The sequence below is a fragment of the Bos grunniens genome, chromosome 5, assembly GCF_055505025.1.
Source record: "Bos grunniens cultivar Pamir isolate PY7600 chromosome 5, Bosgru_T2T1.0, whole genome shotgun sequence".
NCBI classification, from domain to species: domain Eukaryota; kingdom Metazoa; phylum Chordata; class Mammalia; order Artiodactyla; family Bovidae; genus Bos; species Bos grunniens.
The window spans coordinates 109,033,499-109,059,988 of NC_141169.1; the positions used below are offsets into that span (position 1 = coordinate 109,033,499).

At 46.8% G+C, this 26,490-nt stretch overlaps 1 protein-coding gene across 34 annotated transcripts; it reads right to left on the minus strand.

Moving 5' to 3' along the window:
• Window positions 1-214: 214 nt before the first annotated feature.
• RAD52 (RAD52 DNA repair protein) lies at window positions 215-25,912 on the minus strand. Of its 34 annotated transcripts, none has more exons than XR_015164443.1 (12): window positions 25,846-25,912; window positions 10,336-10,433; window positions 9,245-9,346; window positions 9,052-9,145; window positions 8,844-8,911; window positions 6,637-6,755; window positions 5,930-6,005; window positions 2,765-2,961; window positions 2,476-2,621; window positions 1,654-1,738; window positions 1,147-1,362; window positions 215-722 (listed from the first exon to the last, which is right to left on the minus strand). XR_015164443.1 is itself a non-coding variant. In XM_086402582.1 (12 exons), the coding sequence occupies exons 2-12, from the start codon at window positions 10,414-10,416 to the stop codon at window positions 661-663; spliced, it is 1,251 nt and encodes a 416-aa protein (XP_086258708.1). In that variant the 5' UTR covers window positions 10,417-10,433; window positions 25,846-25,912; the 3' UTR covers window positions 215-660. The 34 variants fall into 34 exon arrangements, 20 of the variants coding, with proteins under 20 accessions (XP_086258708.1, XP_086258702.1, XP_086258707.1 ...); XR_015164441.1 differs by having other exon boundaries at window positions 9,004-9,145; XR_015164442.1 differs by having other exon boundaries at window positions 9,245-9,438.
• Between the last annotated feature and the right edge of the window lie 578 nt (window positions 25,913-26,490).

Consider the following 26,490-nt stretch of genomic DNA (forward strand, 5'->3'; position numbering starts at 1 on the left):
CCTGGGCTCCAGCTGCCTCTGGACTGAAACTGAATGGCTGCTTCCATCAGATTTTTGGTTTTCTGATACATATGAATACTGTTCACATGACACTGTAGTTGAAATGTGCACTAGCATTGTATCTTAAAAATCTTTAAAATGCTCCACACGGGGTGGCCAAAACCTGTTTGTTTTTTAAAAACAATGTGAAGTGCAATAAGAAGAGGCATGCCTGTTATATTGTTACAGGGTAGGATTTAATTTTGCTTTCTTAAAAATGCCTTTTCTCTGGTCTTAGGAGAAAAGGGAAGTAGTTTCATGAGCCAATGAACAATAGTGATGAAGACTGCAATCTTGCGTGACAGCGTTAGGAAACGGGGGGCCCCACGGCAACAGGTCAGCAGTCACTCAGGGATGTACCACAGGCCGAGGTGATTTCTGTCTGCATTAACATAATAGCTTAGGAATAAAGAGTGAGGAGCCCAAGAAAAGGCACCGAGTCTCTACAGAGCTTGATGTGATGCCCGAGTTGATGTGAGCAGGTGCTGAGTCCTCAGGCAGAGTTCAGGATGAAGCAGGTGGAGCCCTGAAGCACAGCGCACTCCTCAGGCAGGAGCAGTCATTTCATGACCAAAATGAAGTCCCATCAGGACAGAGTTTAGGAGGTGACCTGAGCTGTGGTTAAGGTGGATCCAGTTTCCTTTTCTTCATGTCGTGATTCTTCCTAGAGGAATCACAGTCGCCTGTGGAGAAGGAAACTGTTCAGACAGCTGCAGTGACTTTAAAATCAGGAGTAAACTAACAGCTGATGCAATCCAGAAGTCATTAGCTAACAGTCCTACTGGACCTACTTTAAACCACAAAAGCCCAAGAATGAAAACTGTTAGGACAGATCCCTCCTTTAACACGAGACCAAGCTACAGGAGAAATAGTGATGGGTCTGCGTTTAACCACAGCTGTTAAATACAGCTGAAGAGTTAGCCCTCAGGTCGGGACCCCAGGGGAACTTTTGGCTTTTAAACTAGTAGTCCTCCACGTTCTTAAACTGCTGCCCCTCTGACAGGAGTCCACCAGACTTCTTAAAATGGAATGTCATTCTGCTTTTGACTCAGTGAATCACACACACCCAGGCTCCGCTTGGTGTTTGCTCCTAGAACACTCGGCTACCTGTGGTGTGTTGGTTAAGGCTGGGAGTTTGGAGGTGCCAGGGTCCAGACTGTGCCTGTGGATTCTGGTGGCAAAGGCTTGGTGGGATCCTGTTCTGGGTCTCCATGTGGTTCTTTAGGACCGAGATGGCAGGGGTCTGCGGTGGTTCTGGTTTCAACAAGGGCCTGAGCACGCTGTCCTCTGCATCCAAAGCCATGTCCCACATTTCAAGACTGTCTGCAAGGGAAAATGTAACAGACAAGAGAAAAGAGCAGGTCACGAGAAGGTTCTGTGTGGTGAGGGCCCCGTCCTGTGGAAGGACACCAGGCCTCTCCAAGGTGCAGCAGAGGAGCTGCACATGCGCGAGCAGTCGACCCAGCATCGGGCCACTCGCATCCCTTGGTGCAGAACCAACAGAAGTGAAGATCCCTGTGCCTCTTCTGAGGTGTGTGTGTGACGACCAGTGACTCACAGGCACCTGGCGTGTGTACTGACTGGGCCTTAGGTCACGCCTCTGGCTCCGCTTACCTGGGAGCAGGTCTCTCTGGGTGAGTGGCTCTGGAGGTGAGTGAGTCCTGGGGAGGCTGGGCTTGGCAGCAGGCACCGGTGGCGGCTGCACTGCAGAGAGAGGGGCAGGCTGAGCTCCCGTCATCGGGGGGCTGGGCAGCCTCAGGGGTGCGTGCAGAGCTGCCTGGTTACACCCCGCAGAGCCAGCATTGAGCTCGGGGCCCTGCGTCCAGTCCCACCTACTCATCTGTATAGACTAGGGCTGAAAACACCATATTCTTCTCATCAACCTAGAGAAAAAACTGAAAAGTCTGGGTTGGAAGCTAGAGACCAGAATAATTCTTACTAAGAACAGCCCCAGCACAATCCATTGTGGGCTTTTCCCTTCATTAATCTCAGCTGGCCAGTGCTGAGGGGAGTTTTAAAGAACTAAACAGAAACCAAGGCCTCAGAACCTTAATAATTTTTAAGGAGAAGCTGGGAAAAATCCATTTTGTCTTTGTTTATAGTCTCTGGAAAAGACTTCAAAACTACTACTCCCAGTGAATCTGGACTCGGAAAAAAACGCGAGCTCATGGAGAAAGAACTGCCAGAAGCCCCATCACCTGCACACCCAACTTTCTGCCTCACAAGGAGCTCATGTCTGTGTGGCCAGAGTAACTGAGGCCCGAAGCAGCTCTGGCACCGGAGAGGTCCGGCTCTGGAGACGTCAGTGGCTGTTTTCTTCACCCACGGGAAAACATGGGGCAGGACCCGGCGCTTGAAAGCCCTGGCCCCATGTGTGCCGAGCCCTGGTCTGGACCGAACCTGCTGCTCCAGGCAGAGGTGCCCCCAGCCTCTCACCCTGGTCGGTCCTTCCGGCGGGCAGAGCAGAGGTGGCGGCCCGCTGCTGTCTCTCCATCTGTTCGCGGAACTGCTGCTGCAGCTGCTTCTGCCGGAGCTTCCGCTGGAGCGTGGCTTCGCTCTCTGCGGTACCAGGGGCCAGGCTTCTGCAACAGGAGACCAGTGAGGTGTAGGGGAGGGTTCCGAGTTACCTGGTCAACAGCACACAGTTCCCAAGGGGGCTCAGGGACCCACGTGCTGCTGAGAAGGTGCAAGTGGGGGGAGGAGCAGAGACGGCAGGCGGCCATACCTGGAGCTGCTCTCCTTGTCCCCCTGTGTCATAGCGTGGGGGCCAGCTGAGTGGCTCAGTCTGCAAGGTGAGGTCACCTCCTGGGCTTTAGGGGGTTCCAGAGTCGCATTCTGTTGGCAGCTGCTATATCTGGCTTGTTCAACAGATGGTTCAAAATCTTGTCTCTTTGCGTTACTTAAATCCACTTCAAGAGGCGGCTAATAAGGAGAGAGAATAATTTCCTTCAGTTGCTCTTGCCCCTTCCTTGAACGCATTCCACAGTTCGCTGCCCTCATTCCTTCGAGGTCCTGAGAAGCTGAGACAGAGGATCCACAAGTGCAAGTAACTTCAACTCTATGTGGAGTAAAACAGTTGCATTTTCCACCTGTGCCATTTTGTGTTAACAGAGTTTTCACTTCAGTTTTTATGTAGGGCAAAATGCTCTGTAAAATCTAACTTCAATCTTTACTTGGCAACTGTGCCTGACACACTTTCCTATGGAAATGATCATGCACCATCAGTCACACTACAGAAACCCAGAGCCTGTGCTCCACAAGCAAAGCCTCACTCAGTAATGCGAGGCTCACAGAATAGCGGAGTATCAGGTTGAGACGACTACGTTTGGGTAAAGATAACCTAAAAATTAAAATTACACTGTGAAATTTCTTATCTACATTGGGAAGTCAGTCAGTCAAAAAGAAATGAGCTTCTGCAGGGAGTTCCCTGGTTCCAGGCTTTCATGCCAAAGGCCCAGGTTCAATCCCTGGTCAGGGAACTGAGCCCCCACATGCTGCTGCCAAAAAAAAGGAAACTTTAGGGGAAATGAGCTTACGCTAGGAAACTTGAGGATGGTATGCTCATTGAAACAGGCCAGGAACAAAGATGACTCCACTGACAAGAGGCACCAAGGGTAGCAAGAAGCAGAGACAAGGCAGATGGTGCCGGGCTGTGTGGAGAGGGAGCTGGGGTCACCGTGCAGTGGGTAGAACTTGTTTTGTAACAGCAAAGAGTTACAGACAGTTACAGACTGTAAAATGCTAACACTTTACAGTTAGCAAAGTGTTTTGTACAACTGAACTGCACCCTTAAAATGTCTGAGAAGGTAAATTTTATGTATATTTTACCACCACAAAAAAAAATTGAAAATGAGCACTGAAAAAAATTTTAAGACAAAGCTAAATGCTGTTGAATATACAGAATAATTGGAACTCACATACTTGCTATGTGCCATACTGGACAACTGGAAGTAGAACCTACTAAAACCAAGCATATGCCCAACCCTCTGAGCTTCGCTAATAATTTCCACAGTAAATGCGTGTGTGCACACCGAGGCATGCTCAAGAATGCTAACAGCAGCCCTATTCAACCAAAAGCTACGAAAATCTCCAGCGTCTATTAAGTCAGAATGGGAAAACCAAGTGTGGACTCATGTCACAGAAGATGCCACTACATTCAACACAAATGAATCACACACGTGGAATGACAGCCAGACACAGAACAGTTCATAATGTGAGTCCCAAAAGCAAAGAACAATCAGAACTAGCCCGTGGTGAGCGTGGTCTCCTCAGCAGTGATGGGGGCGGGGGGAGCACCCGGAGACTCCGGGAAGCGGTGATACTCGACCTGACTCGCGTGCTGGCTACGTGGGTGTGTGTGCCTTAAAATTCATCCAGCTGAACATTTATCACGTGCCCATTGTCTACATAGCTATGTTGTACTTTTTAACACTTTTTATAAAGCACACACCATACAATTCCATTTATATAAAGTTTAAAAGCAGGAATAAACCTGACTAAAAGACTGAAAAAAAAAAGTTGCTTTAAAAAGAAAGTCAGCCTTCCCTGGTGGTTCAGTAAACTATGAACTATTGCAATGCAGGGGACCCGGGTTCAATCCCTGGTCCAGGAAGACCCCACATGCTGAGCCTGTGCTCCACAAGAGAAGCTACCACAGTGAGAAGCCTGTGCACAAAAAGCACGGGTACTGACACAGCAACGAAGCTACAGCACGGCCAAAAGTTTAAAAAAAAAAAGTGCATGGAGTGGGGGGAGCAGAAGATTTCTAGAGAATTGTTATGTCCGGTTTCCCTAATCTGAGGTGGAGACAGCTGTGTTCACTTCCAAAAATTCACCAGGCTGTACCATTATGACTTTCACAGCTGTGTATATATTGTACTTCATTTTAAAAAAAGTGAAAAAATACAGTCATGTCAACAAAATGGCTGCCTAGGAGGCTCCAGGCCCTCCCTCCCAGTGACACCAAGGTATCCGTAAACAGACGGAACTCCCCTGTAGGAGCTGCAGTGACCAGCTAAGAGGTGCCAACACTCAGGCCACCGTGAGACCAAAGCAGAGTCACAGCAGCGGAGGTGGGCTGCTCGGGCACTGGCCGGCAGCGGCCTGGCGCAGGGCAGCAGTGCAACGGGCTGCCGTCCGTTTCTCCAGGGCCCTCCTGCGCTGGTGGGCGGATTCTTTACCGCCGCACCACTGGGGGCTCCTGTTTGTTTCTTACTATGACTACAAAACAAAACTACAATATCCCTCATGAAAAAGATACAGAAGTCCTAAACAATATTATTAATAGCAAACTGAGTCCAATAATAGATTAAAAAGATTTTAAAAAAGGAAAGAAAGAAACGAAGTTCTGCCAGTTGACACACACCTCTATGAGGGGCAGCACAAGAAAAAGACCCGGAAGTACAGCAGAGGGAGGCTGCCAGGCAGGTGGCAGCTCTGCAGGGGCCCGAGGAACCACAGACACACTCAGCAGGCCACAGGGCCGTTCCCGCGCCCGGCCAGCCCAGGTCACACTGGACTCCAGACCCCTCTCTCCAAAGGCAAGTGCGGTCACGTGACATGCACCCACACAAATGGGAATCCAGCCCCTCCAGGCGCAGAGCTGCGGAAGAGGGAGGGCTGGGCCGGTGAGGCTCTGGGTGTCTGGAAGAAATGGCAATGGGCTGGGAGGGCCCTGTGCTCCCATCTCAGAGCTCTGCCAAGCACACTCCTCTCCACCGTGGACTCTGCTTCATCGTCCTCGGTGGTAAACGAGCCCACTGGTTCCTGCTAGCTCAAGACAGCGGAAGTGCACGTTCCCGACCCTCTACAGAGCCGGCCGACACGTCCCTTTCCATCACCACATACTCAGACACGAGGGGATCAGTCACCATCCCCACTTCCAACGTACCTGGCGTGGAAGCTTGTTCAGTGACCTCAGATAGTCTTTGTCCAGAATACAGTTTCCAAGTGCATTCCCAAAACTTCTAAGGGTAAAACAGAGTGGAAGCGGGTTGAGAACACAGCAGTGAGCAGGACAGTCGCACGTCCCTGCCCCCAGAGCACAGGGTGTGAGTCAGTCGTTCACAAAGCCGGCTGGTCCTTCCCGCTGTGGAACACAAGCTCCAGGGCTAAGATCCCTTCCCAGGGACCGCTGCGACCCCCAGTGCATAAGCACACACGCTCAGGGCACAACCTTCACGACTAGACTTCTATAGTGAGAAGCTCAGATCCCCTACAGGCTGTGGCACTGCGAATTTTTAAAGCAAGTTTTATCTGTATTTTTTTCTGGTAATTCAATTCTCAAAGGCATCTTTAACCCCCAAAAAGATTAAAATCCTGCTCTGTGTAACTAAGTTAATTGTGTTGCACACACATAACAAAGAACTATGCAGGTGCGTTACAGACAACGAGGAAGCAACCTGTGGGCTCATGTGGAGGGCAGGGGTGGGGAAGGCAAAGTCCAGCACAGAACAGGCTCCTACCTCGTACTCCCCAAAGAGGGCCTTGGAGTAAGGATGCAGAAGGGAAAGACAGCAGGAAACGAGCCGTCTGGGGCTAAGGGTGAGGCGGGGGCGGGGCCGGGGACAGGTCTGAAAGCAGCCGGCGCCTGCCTACCTCAGCGCCCGCTTCAGCCCATCTGTTACTGCCTCCTTCCTGGCCTTTTCCAAGGACAAGGCTTTTGACTTGAGGCCCTCGCTGACACCGTAGCCCACATCTTCATGATACGAGCCATCCTGGGGGCAGAAAAGGTGTTCAGGCCCCACCGTGAGGGGTTAGAGCCCATCCCTCACAGCTCTCGTCATCAAGCAGCCACGCTCAGACTGGGCGACAGTCCTGCCGGGGCCGCCTCCTGGACTAGATCTGGACCCACAGGTGCCAGGGCTCAGTGTCAAGACAGTTCTCTCTCTCTCCCTCTTTACATAAGAAGGCACGTGTCTAAGCCAGCCCAGGTCTTACTAAGGTGCACTACCGCACAGGAGGAAAGCCTGTGGGGACGGACAGAGAGTGGGATAGACATATACACACTGCTGTACTTAAAATAACCAACAAGGCCATACTGTACAGCACAGGGAGCTCAGCACAACATTCTGTAATAACCTAAATGGGGCAGCAATTGGAAAAAGAACGATGCATGTATAACTGAGTCCCCTCTGCTCTACACCTGAAATTGACAACATTATTGGTCAACTATACTCCAATATGAAAAAGTTAAAAAAAGAAAAACCTTGGGGATACCAAGAAAAAGGAAAATTTGAAATGTTATATATAACTGATTCTAATGACTGGCTAGCAAACCCTCTCACAAGTCAGGTGGAATATGCTTCTCGGCTTCCACCAAAAGCAAAGGTAGGCCTGATCAAATTGTCAGCTGACAGCCGAATATAACTTCTGATGATAACACTGGGATTCTGAAATATAACTCAGAAACAGTCCAAGAAATGAATAGCACTATAATGAAACTCTTTCCAGTCCCAGCGAATGTGAATAAGGATTTCAATTTGTGTGTGTGTGCGCTCAGTCATGTCCAACTCTTTGTGACCCCATGGACCATAGCCCACCAGGCTCCTCTGTCCCTGGGACTTCCCAGGCAAGGATACTGGAGTGGGTTGCCATTTCCTTCTCCATGAGATCCTCCCGACCCAGGGATCGAACCTGTGTCTCTTGCATCTCCTGCATTGCGGGCGGGTTTCTTTACCACTGCGCCACCCGGGAAGCCCAAGGTTTTCAGTACTATTTACAAAAATAAGTCAGAGCAGAATTAATTCTAAATGTTTAGGAATAAGTAATATTAACTATAGATATATTAACAATAGAAAAAAACGCTTCATCCATCTTGTCAAGAAATGCATTTTCCATAAAATTTTATATTATGATGTAGTTTTGCTGTCTCTTCAAAATAAACACAATTGACTCTACTGTGTGTTAATAACACCTGTAATATTAATAGTAACTCAATCCAGAAGAAATGTTTTAATAGAGAGCCTTAAGATCACTGGAAATTTACTCCCCCCTCCAAATTTTTACACATACACAAACATACACAGGCAGAGAAGTATAATAGTTATTAATAAAAGATGTTCAATCATATAATATAAGCCAGTAGGGGACTTCCCTGGTGGTGTGGTGGGTAAGAATCCGCCTGCCAATGCAGGGGACACGGGTTTGATTCCTGGTCCCGGAAGATGCCATGTGCCATGGAGCAACTAACCTGCTCGCCCGAGCCAGAGCCTGAGCCCACAGCCCCACTGCTGAGCCTGTGCTTCACGAGAGAAGCCACTGCGGTGAGAAGCCCAGGTGCTGTAACCCAGAGTAGCCCTGCTCACCGCAACCAGAGAAAAGCCCTTGCAAAGCAATGAAGACCCAATGCAGCCAAAAATAAACAAAGCATCACTTTGCATTATTTAAAAAAAAAGCCGGTGGAGAAATGGGATGGAAATATGTATTCAAGAAGAAACAATGTTAAATTTCTGATGACTAAAGAGTAACTTGCTCAAATAAAAAGTAGCTTGTATACATATTTTTAAAAATAGATGACAGTATGTCATCTTCTATGGTATTAATATATAGAATCCATTGGTACATTTTAAAAAGATGTAGCAGATTTATTTTAGAATGTAGAATTTTACAATATGCCAAAAAATGCACCCTTGCAACTGTTTGTCTATGTGGTGAACATAGTCACTTAAAAATGTGCAGGAGAACAAGCTCCTCAAAATTCTCTCGGGCGCCTGAGTAAGGCCGAGTGAATGCACAGCCCACTCTGGCCCAGAGCCTCCGCGCCCGCTCTCTCTCCCGCCGCACGTCTCCTCCGTCACCCTCACCTTCAGCTGGACTCGCACAAACGCACAGACGCCCACGTAGAACTTGCCATTGTTAAGGTCAACAAAATCTAGGGTGGGAAAGACAGCCAGGTGAGGGCGTGCTGACCTGCCTCACCCGTGCTCCTCCTGCCGGGACGGAGCACGCCCCCCCGGCCCTCACCCGCGGCGCGTCCGGCGGGAGGCGGCAATGCCAGGAGGGCGCGCTCACCCACGTTCTGCTGTGTGATGGAGTGTGCCCAGCCGTTGTAGCCAAACATTTCATTGGCCAGATTAATGACCCTGTGACCCTCGATGTAACACACCTGGGAAAAATAAAGAAGACAAAACACCTTGTTAAAATTCCTCCCCGTCCAACAGTCAGCATCACGGGCCCCCACTTTTCAGGCAGAAAATTTGCCTACCTTCTGGCCTCCTCCAGCCACGCGGCTACTGATGTACTCTGGGCCCAGCCTTTGCCTCAGGGCCTTCTGGATAGCCTGGTGTTCTTCCACTGTGTACTGGTACTGGAACCAGAAAGGGGAAACGACTGGCATTTCTGCCAATCCTACGCTCAGACGTACTGAGGGTCCCATGAGCTGCTGTTCATGTGGGTTGTCTATCAATACAAGGAATTAAAACTTCACAGGCACACATTCCAGTAACTAGCAGAGCAATGACATCGGCACATGCTATGCAGTCTCTGGAAAACTCCACCCTCACTCATGAAAGAATGAGGGTGAAAAAGGCAGAGTACTTTAGTAGTATTATGAAAATAACTTTGATTTCACAGGCTCTGGAAGGTCCTATGGACCCCAGGGTCACTGGACCACATTGGGAGAACCACTGCCTCAGACGTGACTACCATGTTACCACAACTCTCTCCAACCACAACCAAGAGACTAAGACTTCCCGTCTCAGAATCTCTCATGACCTTTATGTAGACGTGAAAGAGGAGAAAACAGGGCGGGAAGCCTTGCTTCCGTGTGCCCTCCAATTCAACCGTTTCCCGTCCTGCACACGGAGAACTGCACCGCTCTGTAATGAGATTTTCGACGCCTTGGTAGTTCGCCCCTGGCCCCATTCAAGTGGAACGATACACACAGATCTCTGCTAAGACAGACAGAATGTGGGTGGACAAAGCAAGAATCCCCCTTATATGCAAAGAGTATCTCCATAAACCCCAGAAACTTTGGATGCCTCCAAAAAGAGAGATCCAAGTGCCATGGGGACAGGAGTGACAGCAAACACTGAGACTTTTCACACAGAGTCTGCTCCACTTGGAATGTTACAGCATATGAAAATGCAACCTATTCAAAAACAATTTACATCTAAATGTAGCCCCCAGCACTGCTGAAGCTCCAATACACTCTCAGAGCTCAACAGAGATGCCCAAATGAAGTCTCTAGATGAAAATAACAGCTTACATGTATATAATGGTGCTGTACACACTGCTTCCCCAGACCGTCTTGGTTTTCACTTACCTCATACCTTCCAGGGAGGAGGACACACTCACCTGACCGAAGCATAACACGGGGCTGCCACCGGCAGGCCGGCTGTCATGGCCTCCAAGGACTGCTTCCTCAGTCCCGGACATGCTGGTTTAGGTTGACTCTAAATAAACAGAAGAGCAAAACAGAGGTCTGAAAGAAGGCTAATGGTGAAAAGCAAGTCTCTGCTACAATCAGATGAAGTCACTTTCTCCACGGGCCTTAAACACAGGCCAGGGGCGCAGCTCCTCAGTGCCTGGCTGTCGCTGAATAGGCCTCTGAACCCCTCAGGGGCTGCTTCTACCTTTCTGCTGAGTTCTGCCAGCGTGGCGCTGCTACTAAAGGTGATTTTTGCAGTAAGAATGTGGTATATGTTATAATTACAATGTTTGCAATAGAAAAAATCAAAACTACAAAAGCACGCTAGAGAAGAGCCAATAACCAGCTTACGATCACCAACTATATGAGCATCGTGACCCTGACCTCTGTGGGGTCAAAGAGGAAACATAAGCCACAGCAGCTGAACTGTCATGGACCATGATGCCATGGAAGAGTCGTGTGGCACAGAAGACCCCGTGTCCACAAAGAACACAGCGCTGAGCACCCATGGTCCCCGCAGCTTCTTTATCTCCTGGGACCTTGCTCAGGCCGCACCCTAGACCAACTGACTCAGAAGCCAGCCCACCCAGCGATTCTGACATCAGCTCCAGGCTGAGAGCCAGTGTGTCAGATGGAGCCCACGCTAGTGCGCAGGCTGGCAGTGCACAGCCTTACCTCGGGAGGCCCCCCTGCTACCTGAGGCCCCGCCCTGCCGCACACCCAGCAGATTCCAAGTGGGGCCTCAGCGGACCTGTGCATGAATCTCTGCGTATAAATCCTCAGATTACCTACAGAGCCACAAATCTGTGACCATCAAGTAGTATATGATTCCACACATGGCATTACAGCACAGTGTTTAAGAGCTCACATTCCGAATGCTGACTTCTGGCTCCATCACCCATGAGGTCTTGACCAAGAGAAGTCTCACATAAGCTCTCCAGTGACATTTCATCATCTGGAAGATGGAGATAACAATAGTGCCTACACTTTCTAGGAGTTCTGTAAAGATCAGTGTGAAACTGCATAAAACTGCATCAATGCAACTAGAGATGATCATACTTAAGTGAAGTCAGAAAGAGAAAGACAAACACCATATGGTATCACTCACGTGTGGAACTTAAGACACAAACGAACCTATCTATGAAACAGAATCAGGAACAGAGAGAACTGACAGGTAGTTGCCAAGGCGGGGGTGGGGCGGAGAGTGGGAGGCTGGCGTTAGCAGGTGTAAGATTTTCCACAGACTGGATAACAACAGGCCCTACTGTACGGCACAGGGAACTATGTCCAACACCCTATGATAAACCATAAGGAAAAGGATACTTTAAAAGTGTATATATGTGTATCAGTGAATCACCGTGCAGTACAGCAGTAATTCACACAACACTAAATCCACTACACTTCAGTTTTTAAAATCTGCCTTAGAAGGTGCCTGGCACATATGAAGTATTAAATAAACGGTAACTATTGCTGAATGCTTGTTAATTTCTTTATGTACATTATGAAAATGCAGAAAACTAAATGATCATAAAACGTTACCTTTCAGCTAAGAAATGATAAATTTATTTATAATCTTGCACTAAAAAGAGTGGCCTAGTCAATAATTAGTGTCTAAAATTGTTAAAAAACAGTGCAGTGAGAATATTATCAGAATGTAACGATAAATGCCAGAGAAGACACTTAAAAGGATGAAGCATCCCTGAGGAGTGGTGCCGGTGTGAACAACAGTGCAGCAAGGCTCGTCTTTTTAAAGATAAAAATTTCAGTGTTATTTCCTTTTCAAATACATACATGTATTACTTAAACAAAAATTTAAAAAGCAGGGGTCAGCAAACTTTTTCCATAAAGGGTCAGGAGTAAACGTGTTAGGTGTGACAGGTTCTACAGTCTCTGTCACTGCTTCACTTTGACACTGCAGCATGACAGCAGCCCTTGTTGGGTCATGGTGGAGAGTTCTGACAAAACGTGGTCCGCAGGAGAAGGGAATGGCAAACCACTCCAGTATTCTTGCCTTGAGAACTCCATGAACACTATGCAATGGCAAAAAGATATGAAACTGAAAGTTGAGCTTCCCAAGTCAGTAGTGTCCAATATGCTACTGGGAAGAGCAAAGACAAAGCTCCAGAAAGAATGAAGACATTGAGCCAAAATGGAAAGGACGCCCAGTTGTGGATGTGTCTGGTGATGAAAGTAAAATCTGATGCGGTAAAGAACAAGATTGCATGGGAACCTGGAATGTTAGGTCCTTAAATCAAGGTAAACTGGATGTGGTCAAACGAGATGCTAAGAGTGAACATCGACATTTTAGGAATTAGTGAACTAACATGGACGAGAATGGGAGAATTTAATTCAGCTGACCATCAGCAAGAATCCCTTAGAAGAAATGGAGTAGCCCTCAGTGTCAACCAGAGTCCGAAATGCAGTACCTGGGTGCAATCTCAAAAGCGACAGAATGATTTTGGTTTGTTTCCAAGGCAAAACAACTCAACATCACAGTAATCCAGGTCTATGTCCGAACCACTAATGCCAAAGAAGCTGAAGTTGAACAGTTCTATGAAGACCTACAAGACCTTCTAGAACTAACACCAAAAAGAAGATGCCCTTTTCATCACAGGGGACTGGAATGTAAAGTAGGAAGTGAAGAGATACCTGGAGTAACAGGCAAGTTTGGCTTTGGAGTACAAAATGAAGCAGGGTATTTCCTCTACAGAGGAAAACAGTACAATGGGAAAGACTAGAAATCTCTCCAAGAAAATTAGAGATTCCAAGGGAACATTTCATGCAAAGATGGGCACAATAAAGGACAGAAACTGCAAGGATCTAATAGAAGCAGAAGAGATTGAGAAGAGGTGGCAAGGAGACACAGAAAAACTGTATAAAAAGTGTCTTAATGACCCAGATAACCATGATGGTGTGATCACTCACCTAGAGCCAGACATCCTGGAGTGCGAAGTCAAGTGAGCCTCAGGAAGCATAACTGTGAACAAAGCTAATGGAGGTGATGGAATTCTAGTTGAGCTATTTCAAATCCTAAAAGATAATGCTGTGAAAGTGCTGCACTCAATATGCCAACAAACTTGGAAAACTTGGCAGTGGCCACAGGACTGGAAAAGGTCAGTTTTCATTCCAATCCCAAAGAAAGGCGGTGCCAAAGAATGTTCAAACTACTGCACAACTGCACTCATTTCACAAGCTAGCAAGGTAATGCTCAAAATTCTCCAAGCTAGGCTTCAACAATATGCAAACCGAGAACTTCCACATGTACAAGCTGGATTTAGAAAATGCAGAGGAACCAGAGATCAAATTGCTAACATCCACTGGATCATAGAAAAAGCAAGGAAATTCCAGAAAAACATCTACTTCTGCTTCATTGACTACACTAAAGCCTTTACTATGTGGACCACAACAAACTGTGGAAAATTCTTCAAGAGATGGGGATACCTGATCACCTTACCTGCCTCCTGAGAAACCTCAAGTCAAGAAACAACAGTTAGAACCGGACATGGAACAACATACTGGTTCAAAATTTGGGAAAGGAGTACATCAAGGCTGTGTATTGTCACCCTGCTTATTTAACTTATATGCAGAGTACATCAGGTGAAATGCTGGGCTGGATGACTCACAAGCTGGAATCAAGATTCCTGGGACAAATATCAACAACCTCAGATATGGAGATGATACCACTCTAATGGCAGAAAGTGAAGAGGAACTAAAGAGCTTCTTGATGAAGGTGAAAGAGGAGAGTGAAAAAGCTGACTTAAAACTCAACATTCCCTGGAGAAGGAAATGGCAACCTACTCCAGTATTCTTGCCTGGAAACTTTCCATGGACAGAGGAGCCTGGTGAGCTACAGTCCCTGGGGTCGCAAGAGTCAGACATAACTTAGCAACTAAACCACTATAAAAAAATGATCAGTGCTGCCATAAGCTGGGGCAGGAGGCACAACAGGGCAAACGGGGAGTAACTGCTATTGGACACAGGGTTACTTTTCAGGGTGATGAAAATGTTCTAAAACCGATGATGGTGATAGTTCACAAGTGTGCAAATATAAAAGCTATTGAATTATATACTTAAAGTGGGTGAATTGTATGGGTGAACGTCAATAAAGCTATTAAAAAAAAAACACTCAACATTCAAAAAACAAATCATGGCATCCAGTCCCATCACTTCATGGCAAACAGATGGGGCAACAGTGGAAACAGTGACAGATTTGATTTTCCTGGGCTCCAAAATCACTAGGACAGTGACTGCAGCCATGAAGTTAAAAGACGCTTGCTCCTTGGAAGGAAAGCTATGAAAACCTAGACAGCATATTAAAAAGGAGAGGCATCACTTTGCCAACAAAGGTCCATATAATCAGAGCTATGGTTTTTCCAGTAGTCATATATGGATGTGAGAATTGAATCATAAAGAAGGCTGAGCAATGAAGAACTGATGCTTTCGAACTGTGGCACTGGAGACGACCTTTGAGAGTCCCTTGGACTGCAAGAAGATCCAACCAGTCAGGAAGGAAATCAGTCCTGAATATTCATTGGAAGGCCTGATGCTGAAGCTACAGTACTTTGGACACTTGATGTGAAGAGCTGACTCATTGGAAAAGACCCTGATGCTGGGAAAGATTGAAGGCAGGAGGAGAAGGGGATGACAGAGGATGAGATGGTTGGATGGCATCATTGACTCAATGGACATGAGTCTGAGCAAGCTCCGGGAGATGAAGGACAGGGAATGGTGCGCTGCAGAGGATGGGGTTGCAGAGTCGGACATGACTTAGTGAGTGAACAAAAAGCCACTGCTGCTGCTGCTGCTAAGTCACTTCAGTCATGTCCGACTCTGTGCGACCCCATAGACGGCAGCCCACAGGCTCTCCTGTCCCTGGGATTCTCCAGGCAAGAACACTGGAGTGGGTTGCCATTTCCTTCTCCAATGCATGAAAGTGAAAAGTGAAAGTGAAGTGGCTCAGTTGTGCCTGACTCTTAGCAACCCCATGGGCTGCAGCGCACCAGGTTCCTCCGTCCATGGGATTTTCCAGGCAAGAGTACTGGAGCGGGGTGCCACTGCCTTCTCCCAAAAAGCCACTAACAATATGCAAATGAATGAGTGTGGTTGTGTCCCAATAAAACTTTATTACACAAATGAACTTCTTTACAAAACAGAAACAGATTCACATCACAGACTTTTAGAACAAACATATGGTTGGGGTGGAAGGGTAGAGGAAAGGGATAGATTGGGAGTGACATGTACTCGCTGCTACACTGATAGGTATCTATTAAAACAGAAAACCAACAAGGACCAGTTACTGTACAGCACAGGGAATGTTACTCAAAATTCGGTAATAACCTAAATGGTACAGAATTTGAAAAAGAACAAATACATGTATATGTATAACTGAATCTCTTTGCTGTCCACCTAAAACTAACACAATATTGTAAATCAACTATGCTCTAATATAAAAATTTAAAAAAACAATGAAAACCAAAAAGAAAGAAACAAAAACGTAACTACAGAAGGGGTGGCAGCTGTGGCCTGCAGGTCAGCAACCATCCCCAGTGGTAAAGCAAAATATGAGGGTCAGAGTCCAACGTGTATCAGGACTGAGCTCCAAGGACTTAAACAGGACACTTCCTTAACCTCTCTGGGCCCCAATTTTCTCATCTGCAAAAGGGAAGATTAATAAGACCACTCTCAAAAATGTACCCTATTAAATGATGTGGCAATAACAGCATAATCATGATCCTACCAGACTTTTTTGCGGAAACTGCTAGGATGATGATTCAAACAAAATGCAAAGGATCTAAACTAACCAAATCAAATTTGAAAACCAAAGAAGTTGCTGACCTACACTGCATGACTTTAAGACTTACTATAATTAAAACACTGTGGGGATGGTGGGGAGCTTCCCTATTAGCTCAGTGGTAAAGAATCTGCCTGCCAATACAGGAGACACGGGTTTGATCCCTGATCTGGGAAGATCCCACATGCCATACAGTAACTAAGCCTGTGGCCCCCAACTATTGAGCCTGTGCTGCAGAGCCTGGGAGCCCCAACTACTGAAGTCCACATGCGCTAGCCTGTGCTCCCCAACAAGAGAAGCTACCACAGCGAGAAGCCTGCGCACCGAAACAGAGAGCCCCACTCACAACTAGAGACAGGCGGGGCAGCAGCGAAGACCAGCACAGTCAAGAGCAGCTAACAATGTGAAACACAAAACAAAACAGCAAAAAGCAGCGGTGAGGACGAAACACTGGAGCAGAAGAAGGGTCCAGAAATCAGCTGCCACCTGAATCCCAACAGAGGCTCCAGTGCAGCACAATGGCATTTTCAACACGTGACGCTGGAACAACTGGAGATCTGTACGGGAAGAACATTTAATATTTTTCACAAAATAATTTTTACATCATTCACAAAAAACTGGAGATGGATTTTAGCCTAGACATAAAAGCTAAAACTAAAACTTCTACAGGAAAATACAGAAGTATATCTTCACAACCTGGAGGTAGCCAAGATTTCTTACTTATGACCTAGAAACCCATAATTATTAAAGGAAAAAAAAAGACAAATATGACTACATCAAAATGTAAAACTCTACTTATCAAAACAACTCTTAAGAAAATGAATGGGCAACTGCAAAGACTGATATCCAGGATATAAAAAGGACATATAAAGAACCCCTACAACTCAAAAATAAAAAGACAATTAACCCAGTTTTAAATGGGCAAAAGATTTGTGCAGGCACTTCACAAAGGAAGATATAAAATGTCAATAAACACGGGAGAAAGTGCTCAGCATTGTTCGGAATCGAGGACTAAAATTAAAACCAACCATGATGACACACCACTTTCCACCCACTAGAATGGCTAAAAATAAAGGCTGACAACACCAAAAGTTAGCAAGGATGTGAAGCAGCCAGAACGCTCATGCACCGCTGACGGCTGTAAACACAGGGTACTCTTCACGGAAGAAGAACGGCTTGAAGATGAAGCCAAGCATCCCAGGCGGCAGAGCAGCAGCGACAAAGGACTGGTTCCAGCCCTTGAACCCCAGTGGTTCTTTACAAACCCTGGACATCAGTGCTTTGTCAAACAGGTGTCAGAGCCTGTTCATTTGTAGAGTTACCTTAAATGAGAAGTTTTCACTTTCGATGTTATCCAAACTATTCTTTTTTTAAGAGGTTGTTGCTTTCTGAGTCTAACCTTTGCACCATTCCAGATTATGAAGCTATTTTTTTAATGTTTTCTTCTAGACGCTTTGTGGTTTTATAATTTTGCAAACAAATCTGATAACTTCTTTAGAAATTAAACATGAATTTTCCACATGACCCAAGAATTGTCTTCTGATAGGTATTTTCCCAAAGAAATAAAAACATATGACAAAAAAAAAAAAAGGCTCTGGGGGCTGGTAGGTAAGAGCCTGAACTAGGTACAGTGGTTGTAAGCAAGAAATTGATGAACTCAAGTGATATTAAGAAGAAAAAGAGTACATCGAGGCTGTATACTGTCACTCTCCTTATTTAACGTATATGCAGAGTACATCATGAGAAATGCCAGGCTGGATGATGCACAAGCTGGAATCAAGATTGCCAGGAGAAATATCAACAACCTCAGATATGCAAATGACACCACCCTTATGTCAGAAAGCAAAGAGGAACTAAGAGCCTCTTGATGAAAGTGAGAGAGGAGAGTGAAAAAGCTGGCTTAGAACTCAACATTCAAAAAACAAAGATCATAGCATTGGGTCCCATCACTACATGGCAGACAGATGGGGAAACAATGGAAACAGTGACAAGACTTTATTTTCTTGGGCTCCAACATCACTGCAGATGGTGACTGCAACCATGAAATTAAAAGATGTTTGCTCCTTGGAAGAAAAGCTATGACCAACCTAGACAGCATATTAAAAAGGAGAGACATTACTTTGCCAACAAAGGTCTGTCTAGTCAAAGCTATGATTTTTCTAGTAGTCATGTATGGATGTGAGAGTTGGACTATAAAGAAAACTGAGTGCCGAAGAATTGATGCTTTTGAACTGTGGTGTTGGAGAAGACCCTTGAGAGTCCCTTGGACTGCAAGGAGATCAAATCAGTCAATCCTAAAGGAAATCAATCTTGAATATTCATTGGAAGGACTGATGCTGAAGCTGAAACTCCAATACTTTGGCCACCTGATGTGAAGAACTGACTCAGTGGAAAAGACCCTGATACTGGGGAAAATTGAAGGCAGGAAGAGAAGGGGACAACAGAGCACTGGATGGTTGGATGGCATCACTGACTCGATGGACATGAGTTTGAGCAAGCTCCAGGAGCTGGTGATAGACAGGGAAGCCTGGCGTGCTGCAGTCTGGGGGGTCGCAAAGAGTCAGACTGAGTGACTGAACTGAGAAGATAAGTAAGATTGCCCCCAATGCCTTTATTCTTATCTATTTCCTTCTCACCTAAAAGCACTTCTAATTAGTGGTGGAGGGCAGAAGGAAGGTGGGAAGGAGACATGCCACATAAGGATGGCTTTCTCTTTTGTCTGGGCTTCCCACGTGGCTCAGTGGTGAAGACTCCACCTACCAATGCAGGAGACGCAGGAGACTCAGGTTCGATCCCTGGGCCGGAAAGATCTCGGAGGAAGGAAATTACAACCCACTCCAGTATTCCTGCCTGCGAAATCCCATGGACAGAGAAGCCTGGCAGGCTACAGTGCATGGAGTCACAAAGAGTCAGACACGACTGAGTGACTGAGCCCACTCTCTTGTCTGACTTCTTCTCATCTTTATTAAAGACAAGACAGGGCATTATTGAAACAGAGCAGGGCCCTATGGTCCTTGCTCCCCACCATGTCCTCTGCCTGACTTTTGTCTATGGAAAACTTTAATCAAAAACTAAGTTTAATCAGAAAAGTGAAAAATGAGGAAACAAAGGAAAACAGTAAAAGGAAACTAAATAATAATAATGTAGTCCTTAAGCACAAAGAGCTTTATAGTTCTTTTTCAAGGGCTATAGATATTATTCTGAGCCATATCCTACAAGCTGTCTTACAGATACTAAAACACCGGGTAGAGAAGTTACCTACATGATGACCAGACTGTACTCAGGACATGCGCTGCCACAATCCTGAGAACTGACCGCAAAGAAATGGGAACAAGTGGATCCTGGAATTGTACCCAAAACAGTCAAGATGGTGCTGGTCAGACCACTGATGACCGACTGAAGATGACTGTCAGAGCGGACTGTGCTGTTTCTACATGTAGACCCCCCAACAACTCTGTCTATAAAAGCTCTCACCCCCTGCTTGTGTGCCGGGGGCAGGGGGGATGGCCTTCAGACAGATGTCCTCCACTGCCCGGCACAGTTGCCCGCATCTGAAATAAAGCAAGCTTTCCACCAAACCTGGCCTGTTTACTGACCTTTTGAGTGATGAGCAGCCGAACCCCACCTTCCACACCCTTTCAGTAACAGATTTTGGTGCAAATTCGGGGCTGGCTCCTGTGCTTTCACGGCACCGGGCTCTCCTGGGTCTTCCAGAGGAGAGCTGTGGCCATGACGCTGTATCCACCTGTCCGTGGTGAGTGAGCCCAAGTAGGGCATTTGGGGGATATTCAGCAGCTGCCAAAACCTTTTGCTTTGAGGATCCTCCCTCTGCTCAGCACTGGCTGCCAATGTACACTTTTCCTTGGTGGAATAAAAACTTACATTTGGGACAAGATGATGAGCCCTAAGACCAGGGAAGTCCACCGGTGTGCACACAGGCAAACTTCCCATTTGTGAGTGCTAGTAACTCAGACGGAAAAGCATCTGCCTGCAATGCAGGAGACCTGGGTTCGATCCCTGGGTCGGGAAGATCCTCTGGAGAAGAAAATGGCAACCCACTCCAGTATTTCTTGCCTGGAGAATCCCATGGACAGAGGAGTCTGGTGGACTACGGTCCATGGGGCTGCAGAGTTGGACACGACTGAGCAACTAACACGCACAGTGCTACGTGGGTGTTCTTGACGTTCTGGGGAAGTGTTTGTTTGTGACTCCGTACTGGTCACCCTTGAAGAGGGTTTATGACAGATCTGTCAATTGGTGTGTGAGCGTGTATTCCATCTGTGTGACTGGTATTCTTGTTGCCTTATGTAAAATGGAAATTCAGGTTCAATTCATTAAGAAAAATTTTAGCTGGAAAATTATGACTAAAGAAAGATGATTTTTTTTTTGGACCATGTATGGCAACAGAATTCTTTAGACTCCAGAGAAGAGAGGTTAAAATGGAACTCTTAAAATTCAAAAAAAGCCAGTTCTCTTTACATATACAGTTAGGAAAAGCTGGCTTGATAAAATGCTTTTTTTCAGACCCTGAGGAAACAAAAATAAGCCTAGGGGAAAATTTGAGATTAACACTTATCATGTCCCTGAAATACAAACATAGTCCATGTTGCTTGGAACTCCAGCCTTGGATTAACTGTGAAACTACAAGCCAAGAAAAAAAAAAGGAAAAAAACCTTTTAAAATTGAGTATGTAAAAAAAAAATAATAATAAAATAAAATTGAGTATGTAAATTTGGCTATTCTATTATCCATAAACTGGTAAGATTAACTGCAATGCCTAATTCATAAAATGTAAAAAGATAAAACAGTGAGATCTCTGTTTGGATGTTTGCATGTCTCAGTATGTGTTTTTGTCTTTGGATGATATTGCTGAGGTTAATTTGTAAAGAAGCTCTACTTAATTGGTTTAAAAAAATAAAAGTGCTTACAAATCAAACAAATCTAAATTTACCTACTTTTGTCTTCTTATAAAACCAAGAGGAAAACTAAAGATGTTTGGGTTTATTAAACATATATGTACTATTAAAAAAATTATGCTATTAAAAGTGTATGTTTTTTGAGGTTATGGAGTATGTTCCTACATTTGCCAATCAGAAAATGCTGGTATAACATTTCAATTACCTGTTTCTTGGTTTTGTTATGGTTTCCAGGGTTAAAAACTGTGATGTGTAAAAATAATAAGGAAAGCATTCGGTAGGTAAAAACAAGTAAGACAACGTGTTGTTGGCAAAAAAAAGGCATACAAAAATGTTTTTATTGAAAAAAATGATGGTAATAATTTTGTCCTACAGCTGTTTCTCAATGGGGAAAATATAGGACAAATTTATTCAAATCCAAAAAATGATAAAAGGTTTATTGAAAAATTTTTTGAAAAAAATTTATGTTGTAAGATTAAGATTAGACTAAATATAATTAGGTATATAAATTTTGCTATTAACAGTAAACTAAATACAAGACTTAACTTTCCTTTTCTTCCCCTCTGTTAAAAAAGCAAAGTTCTCCTGGAATATTGATCTGATTTTGGTTAACAGACACTCAATAGAAAGTAATTGCTTTGTTTCTAATGATACTTTCGACACTAATGTTCAGGATGGAAAAACTGTCTAGTAATGTTGTCACAAAATCACTGCAGATGGTGACCACAGCCATGAAATTAAAAGCTGCCTGCTCCTTGGAAGAAAAGTTATGACCAACCAAGACAGCTTATTAAAAAGGAGAGACATTACTTTGCCAACAAAGGTCTGTCTAGTCAAAGCTATGGTTTTTCCAGTAGTCACGTATGGATGTGAGAGTTGGACTATAAAGAAAGCTGAGCACCAAAGAATGGATGCTTTTGAGCTGTGGTGTTGGAGAAGACCCTTGAGAGTCCCTTGGACTGCAAGGAGATCCAACCAGTCCATCCTAAAGGAAATCAGTCCTGAATATTCATTGGAAGGACTGATGTAGAAGCTGAAACTCCAATACTTTGTCCACCTGAGGCAAAGAACTGACTCATTTGAAAAGACCTTGATGCTGGGAAAGATTGAAGGTGGGAGGAGAAGGGGACGACAGAGGATAAGATGGTTGGATGGTGTCACGGACTCAATGGACATGAGTTTGAGTAAACTCCAGGAGTTGGTGATGGACAGGGAATCCTGGCGAGCTGCAGTCCAAGGGGTCACAAAGAGTCGGACACGACTGAGTGACTGAACTGAACGTTGTCACAGGGTATAACTACTCATGATGTGTAGGACTGCTGGCTTTAAGTTTAATGCTTAAAGGGGTTGGGGGATTGCCCCCCACCCATGTCCTCTGCTTGCTTTTTGTCTGTGGAAAATTCCAAAGAATGAGTTTAATCAGAAAAGTGAAAAATGTGGAAACAAAGGAAAAGAGTTGAAGGAGACTAAATAATAACGTAGTCATGAAGCGTAGTCAAGGACCTTTAGTTTTTTCTCAAGGACTATAGGTAATACCTTGAACCGTATCCTATGAGCTGTCTTACAGATACTAAAACAACAGGTGGAGAAGTTAACTACTTGATGGCCATAACTACTTTATGGCCAGACTGAACCCAGGACTTAAGCTGCCACAATTCTGAGAACTAACTGCAAAGAAATGGGAAGAAGTGCACCCCAGAACTGAAGATTAATTGTGCCTAAAACCACCAAGATGATGCTAGGAAGACCAGTGAGGACCAATCTGAAGATGACTAAGAGATGACTGTGCTGTTTCTGCATGTAGCCCGCACCGCTCCCCCTCCAGCTCTAGCTATAAAAGCTCTCATCCCTTGCTTGTGGGGACAGAGGGTGCAGAGTCAGTCTTTGGACAGATGTCCACCACACTCCCCCTCAGTTGCCAGCATCTGAAACAAAGCAAACTTTCCTTTCCAGCAACCTGGCCTGTTTATTGGCTTTTGAATGGTGAGCAGATGGACCTCCTGTCACATACACCATTCCGGTAGTGTTATGATGAATGAGCCACTTTTCAAAGCTTAAAACTTTAGTTTGTAAACATGGGGGAACAGTGGAAATTCTAAGTTGAGAATTATACAATATTTTCACCTGGAAACATTCCTTGTCATCAGTGAATAACTGCAGGAGAGCACAGTTGGAGTCTACATTACAACAGTCAGCAGAGGAAACGACAGAGGCTCAACCTAAGTGACAGCCACAGATGACAAGCATGATGGATTCTGTATGTGCGTCACTGAGGCACAGCTGACCAAGCTCAGTAATCAGTGAAGTGCTGACTATGAGGATAAAGACCAACAAGACTAGATACCAAAATTCTTTATTTTATTTTCACTTATGTACATGCTGCTCGCATGTTTGTAAAACTTTTCTTAAATTTAGCAAGAGTAGAAAAACCATTATTTAAGAAGAAAAAAGATATCAAAATGTCCTCTCTTCCTTGAAACCTGACACACCTCACTACACTCTGAACAGAATGAATCCTAAATTCCCACAGCATTTAGACAGACATCACAGCACATGGGTTTCCAAGGTAGCTCAGCGATAAAGAACTGGCCTGCCAATGCAGGAGACTCAAGACACATGGGTTCCATCCCTGGGTTAGCAAGATCCCCTGGAGGAGGAAATAGCACCCCACTCCAGTATCCCTGTCTGGAGAATCCCATGGACAGACGGCCTGGCGGGCCACAAAGAGTCAAACACGACTGCACGCAGCACAGGTAACACTATAATCCACGCTACTGCTGAGAACACAGGGGCCGTATACTAACTACTGACTGGATCTCTAGGACTTAGCACAGTCCCTACCCAACTTGTAGAATAAAGAGAATGGTAGCTTTATTTTAGCTCTTCTCCACTTCAAAACTGCCAGGGCTTTATTAAAAATGAATACCAGGAGTGGAAAAATGTTAGAAGCCACAGAAATTGAATAAATATCCCCACAGAGCTTTCTGAGTAATTAAACTGATCACAGAGTCCACTCTCACTGTTGGTGGTGATCTGTTCCACAGGTAATCTGAGCACTGACTGACCCAAGACCCAGCCACTGCTCCTGCAGAAGCACGGTTAGGTATCCGCCAGTGCGAGCCTCCAGTTGCTTCATTTCCATCAACCAGTCAGTACAAAGCCTTGCTTTGCATGTTTCAATTAAAGGCAGCCTATATAAGACACAGTGTTGGTTCCTTAACACTGAACTCACAGTGGACAGCACCTAACTCACACCTGAACAAAGCTCATCGGAAAGACGCCTGCCTTTCTGCATCAACAAGTTTGGAGGACCTTCTAGACAGGGATGGACTTGGGAGGGCGTTATACTAAGTGAAGTAAGTCAGAGTGAGAACGATGAACACCGTGTGATGTCACTCACAGGTGGAACTGAAACAACACAACAAACTAGTCAACAAAAGAGAAGCGGACTCACTAGTGAGCTCAGCGGTGGTGCCAGTGCGGGAGGGAAGGATGGAGGGGCAGGGCAGGGGTAGTGGGAAAACGAGGGTTGTCACACAACCTTATGCGCACGATGTCGTGCGAGCGAAACTGGAAAATTGTAAAGAATTACAGAATTTAAAGAATCTTCCAATTTTTAAAAGATGTGCTAAAGAAACAGTGGAGTCACGAATAAAAAGCGTAAACTGTGGCCTGAAGGACGAGGCCGCTAGTTTACAGTCTGAAACAAGCTGGCAGAGGTGCGGCCTGCCGGACTTCGGCAGGGACAGCGCGAGGGTCACCCAGCACACCGGCCAGGCGCCCTGAGGGCTGGTTCTGTTCGGGGACCGGTCCGTGAACACACAAAACACGGAAGACGCGCTAGGTCTGCTCGGAGATGAGCTCCCCCGTCCCCCGGCTCTGCTACATCATCCGTCCGCTCGTGTCCAGCCCACCCGGTGCCCAACACTGGACGGCCGGCCTGGCGGCGTCTCCAGCGAGCCCCGCACACGAAGGCTGCTCTGCTCGTGACCGCCAAGGGTCCAGGAGTGCTGTACTGAGAACAGAAAACTGTACAAACCTTCCCGAAACAACCAGACCCGAGGCCGCCCAAACGCCTGACCCGGGCCCGGAGCTCCAGGTTGGGGGAGAATTTAGATTTCAGAAGTTTGTGCCTCGGTCTGTGAGTCCCCGGGAGGAACAGACCTTAAACGGGCTGGGAGACCAGAAAGCGCAAAAGCCCAAACGCCCATCAGTTAACGGAGAAAAAGCAAGGTCCCCCCTAGACGAAACGCCGCCCAGCGGCCGCGCACCGAAGAGCGCCGACCCGGGCCGGACCAGGTGAGCCGCGTCCGCTAACTAGCTCGCGGGGCTCTGGGCGACCCCCAGGCTCCGCACCAGCGGCGACCGCGGCCCGGCCCGGCGAACGCGCCGAAGCCACGCAGCCGGTCTCTTCAGACAGAGGGATTCCACCGTGTGTGGATTCCGGCTCGGTTGTTTGAAAGCGCCACAAGGGCTGACTACGCGCTGACCTGTCAAACTCCGCCGAAACCCCAACGCCTTCCGGGCCGCAGCCGCTTGCCGCCTGGGGCCCGTCGGCTGATCCGCCCTCGGTCCCCGCCCCGGGCATCACTGACCCCGCGGCCCCGGCCCTGGCTGCCCGCCCGCTCGCCCGGCCCGGCGCCCTCACGGCTTATCACACACCGCTGGACGCGGGACCGCTAAGCCGAGACCCGCGAGGCGAGCTCCCACCCGGCCGCGACTCCACTTACGCGCCTCAGCAGCGCAGAGCTGACAGAGGTCTGTCCAGACTGAACGCGCAGAAACTCCCTGGGGCACGGCCACTTGGAGAACCCTGGGAAGAAGGTCTGGGCGAGACCGCGAGGGAGGAAGGGCCCTAGACACGGCCGCGCAGAGGACTCTGGGAAGAAGCTTGGGCGAGACCACACCAGCGGAGGCGGTCCGAAAGCGCGGAAGGGCACTAGGCGCGATACTCAGAGGACCCTGAGGTCAAGGCGAGACCACGTGGGCGGAGGGCCTGAACGCGCCGAAAGGCGATAGGCACGGCCGCGCAGAGGATCCTGGGAAGAAGGTCTGGCAGAAACCGGTACAGTGGGGGTGACCTCAACACGCATAAAGGAGCTTCAACGGCCGCGCAGAGGACCCTGGGAAGAAGGTTTCGGAGACACCGCAACGGACGAGGAGGCCTGAAGGGCACGCAGAGGACCATGGGGAGAAGGTCTGGGCGACAACGCCCCGGGGCGGGGCGGCCCGAACCCGATCCTACTTAGGATGGCTGAGCAGAGGACTGTGGGAATGGAGTAGGTCCAACTGAACTCGCGCCGGACCACTGTGGGGCATAGGAAGAGGAGCCAAAGTCAAGTCAGCAGATGGGAGCAGAGCCATCTGTTGAGAGC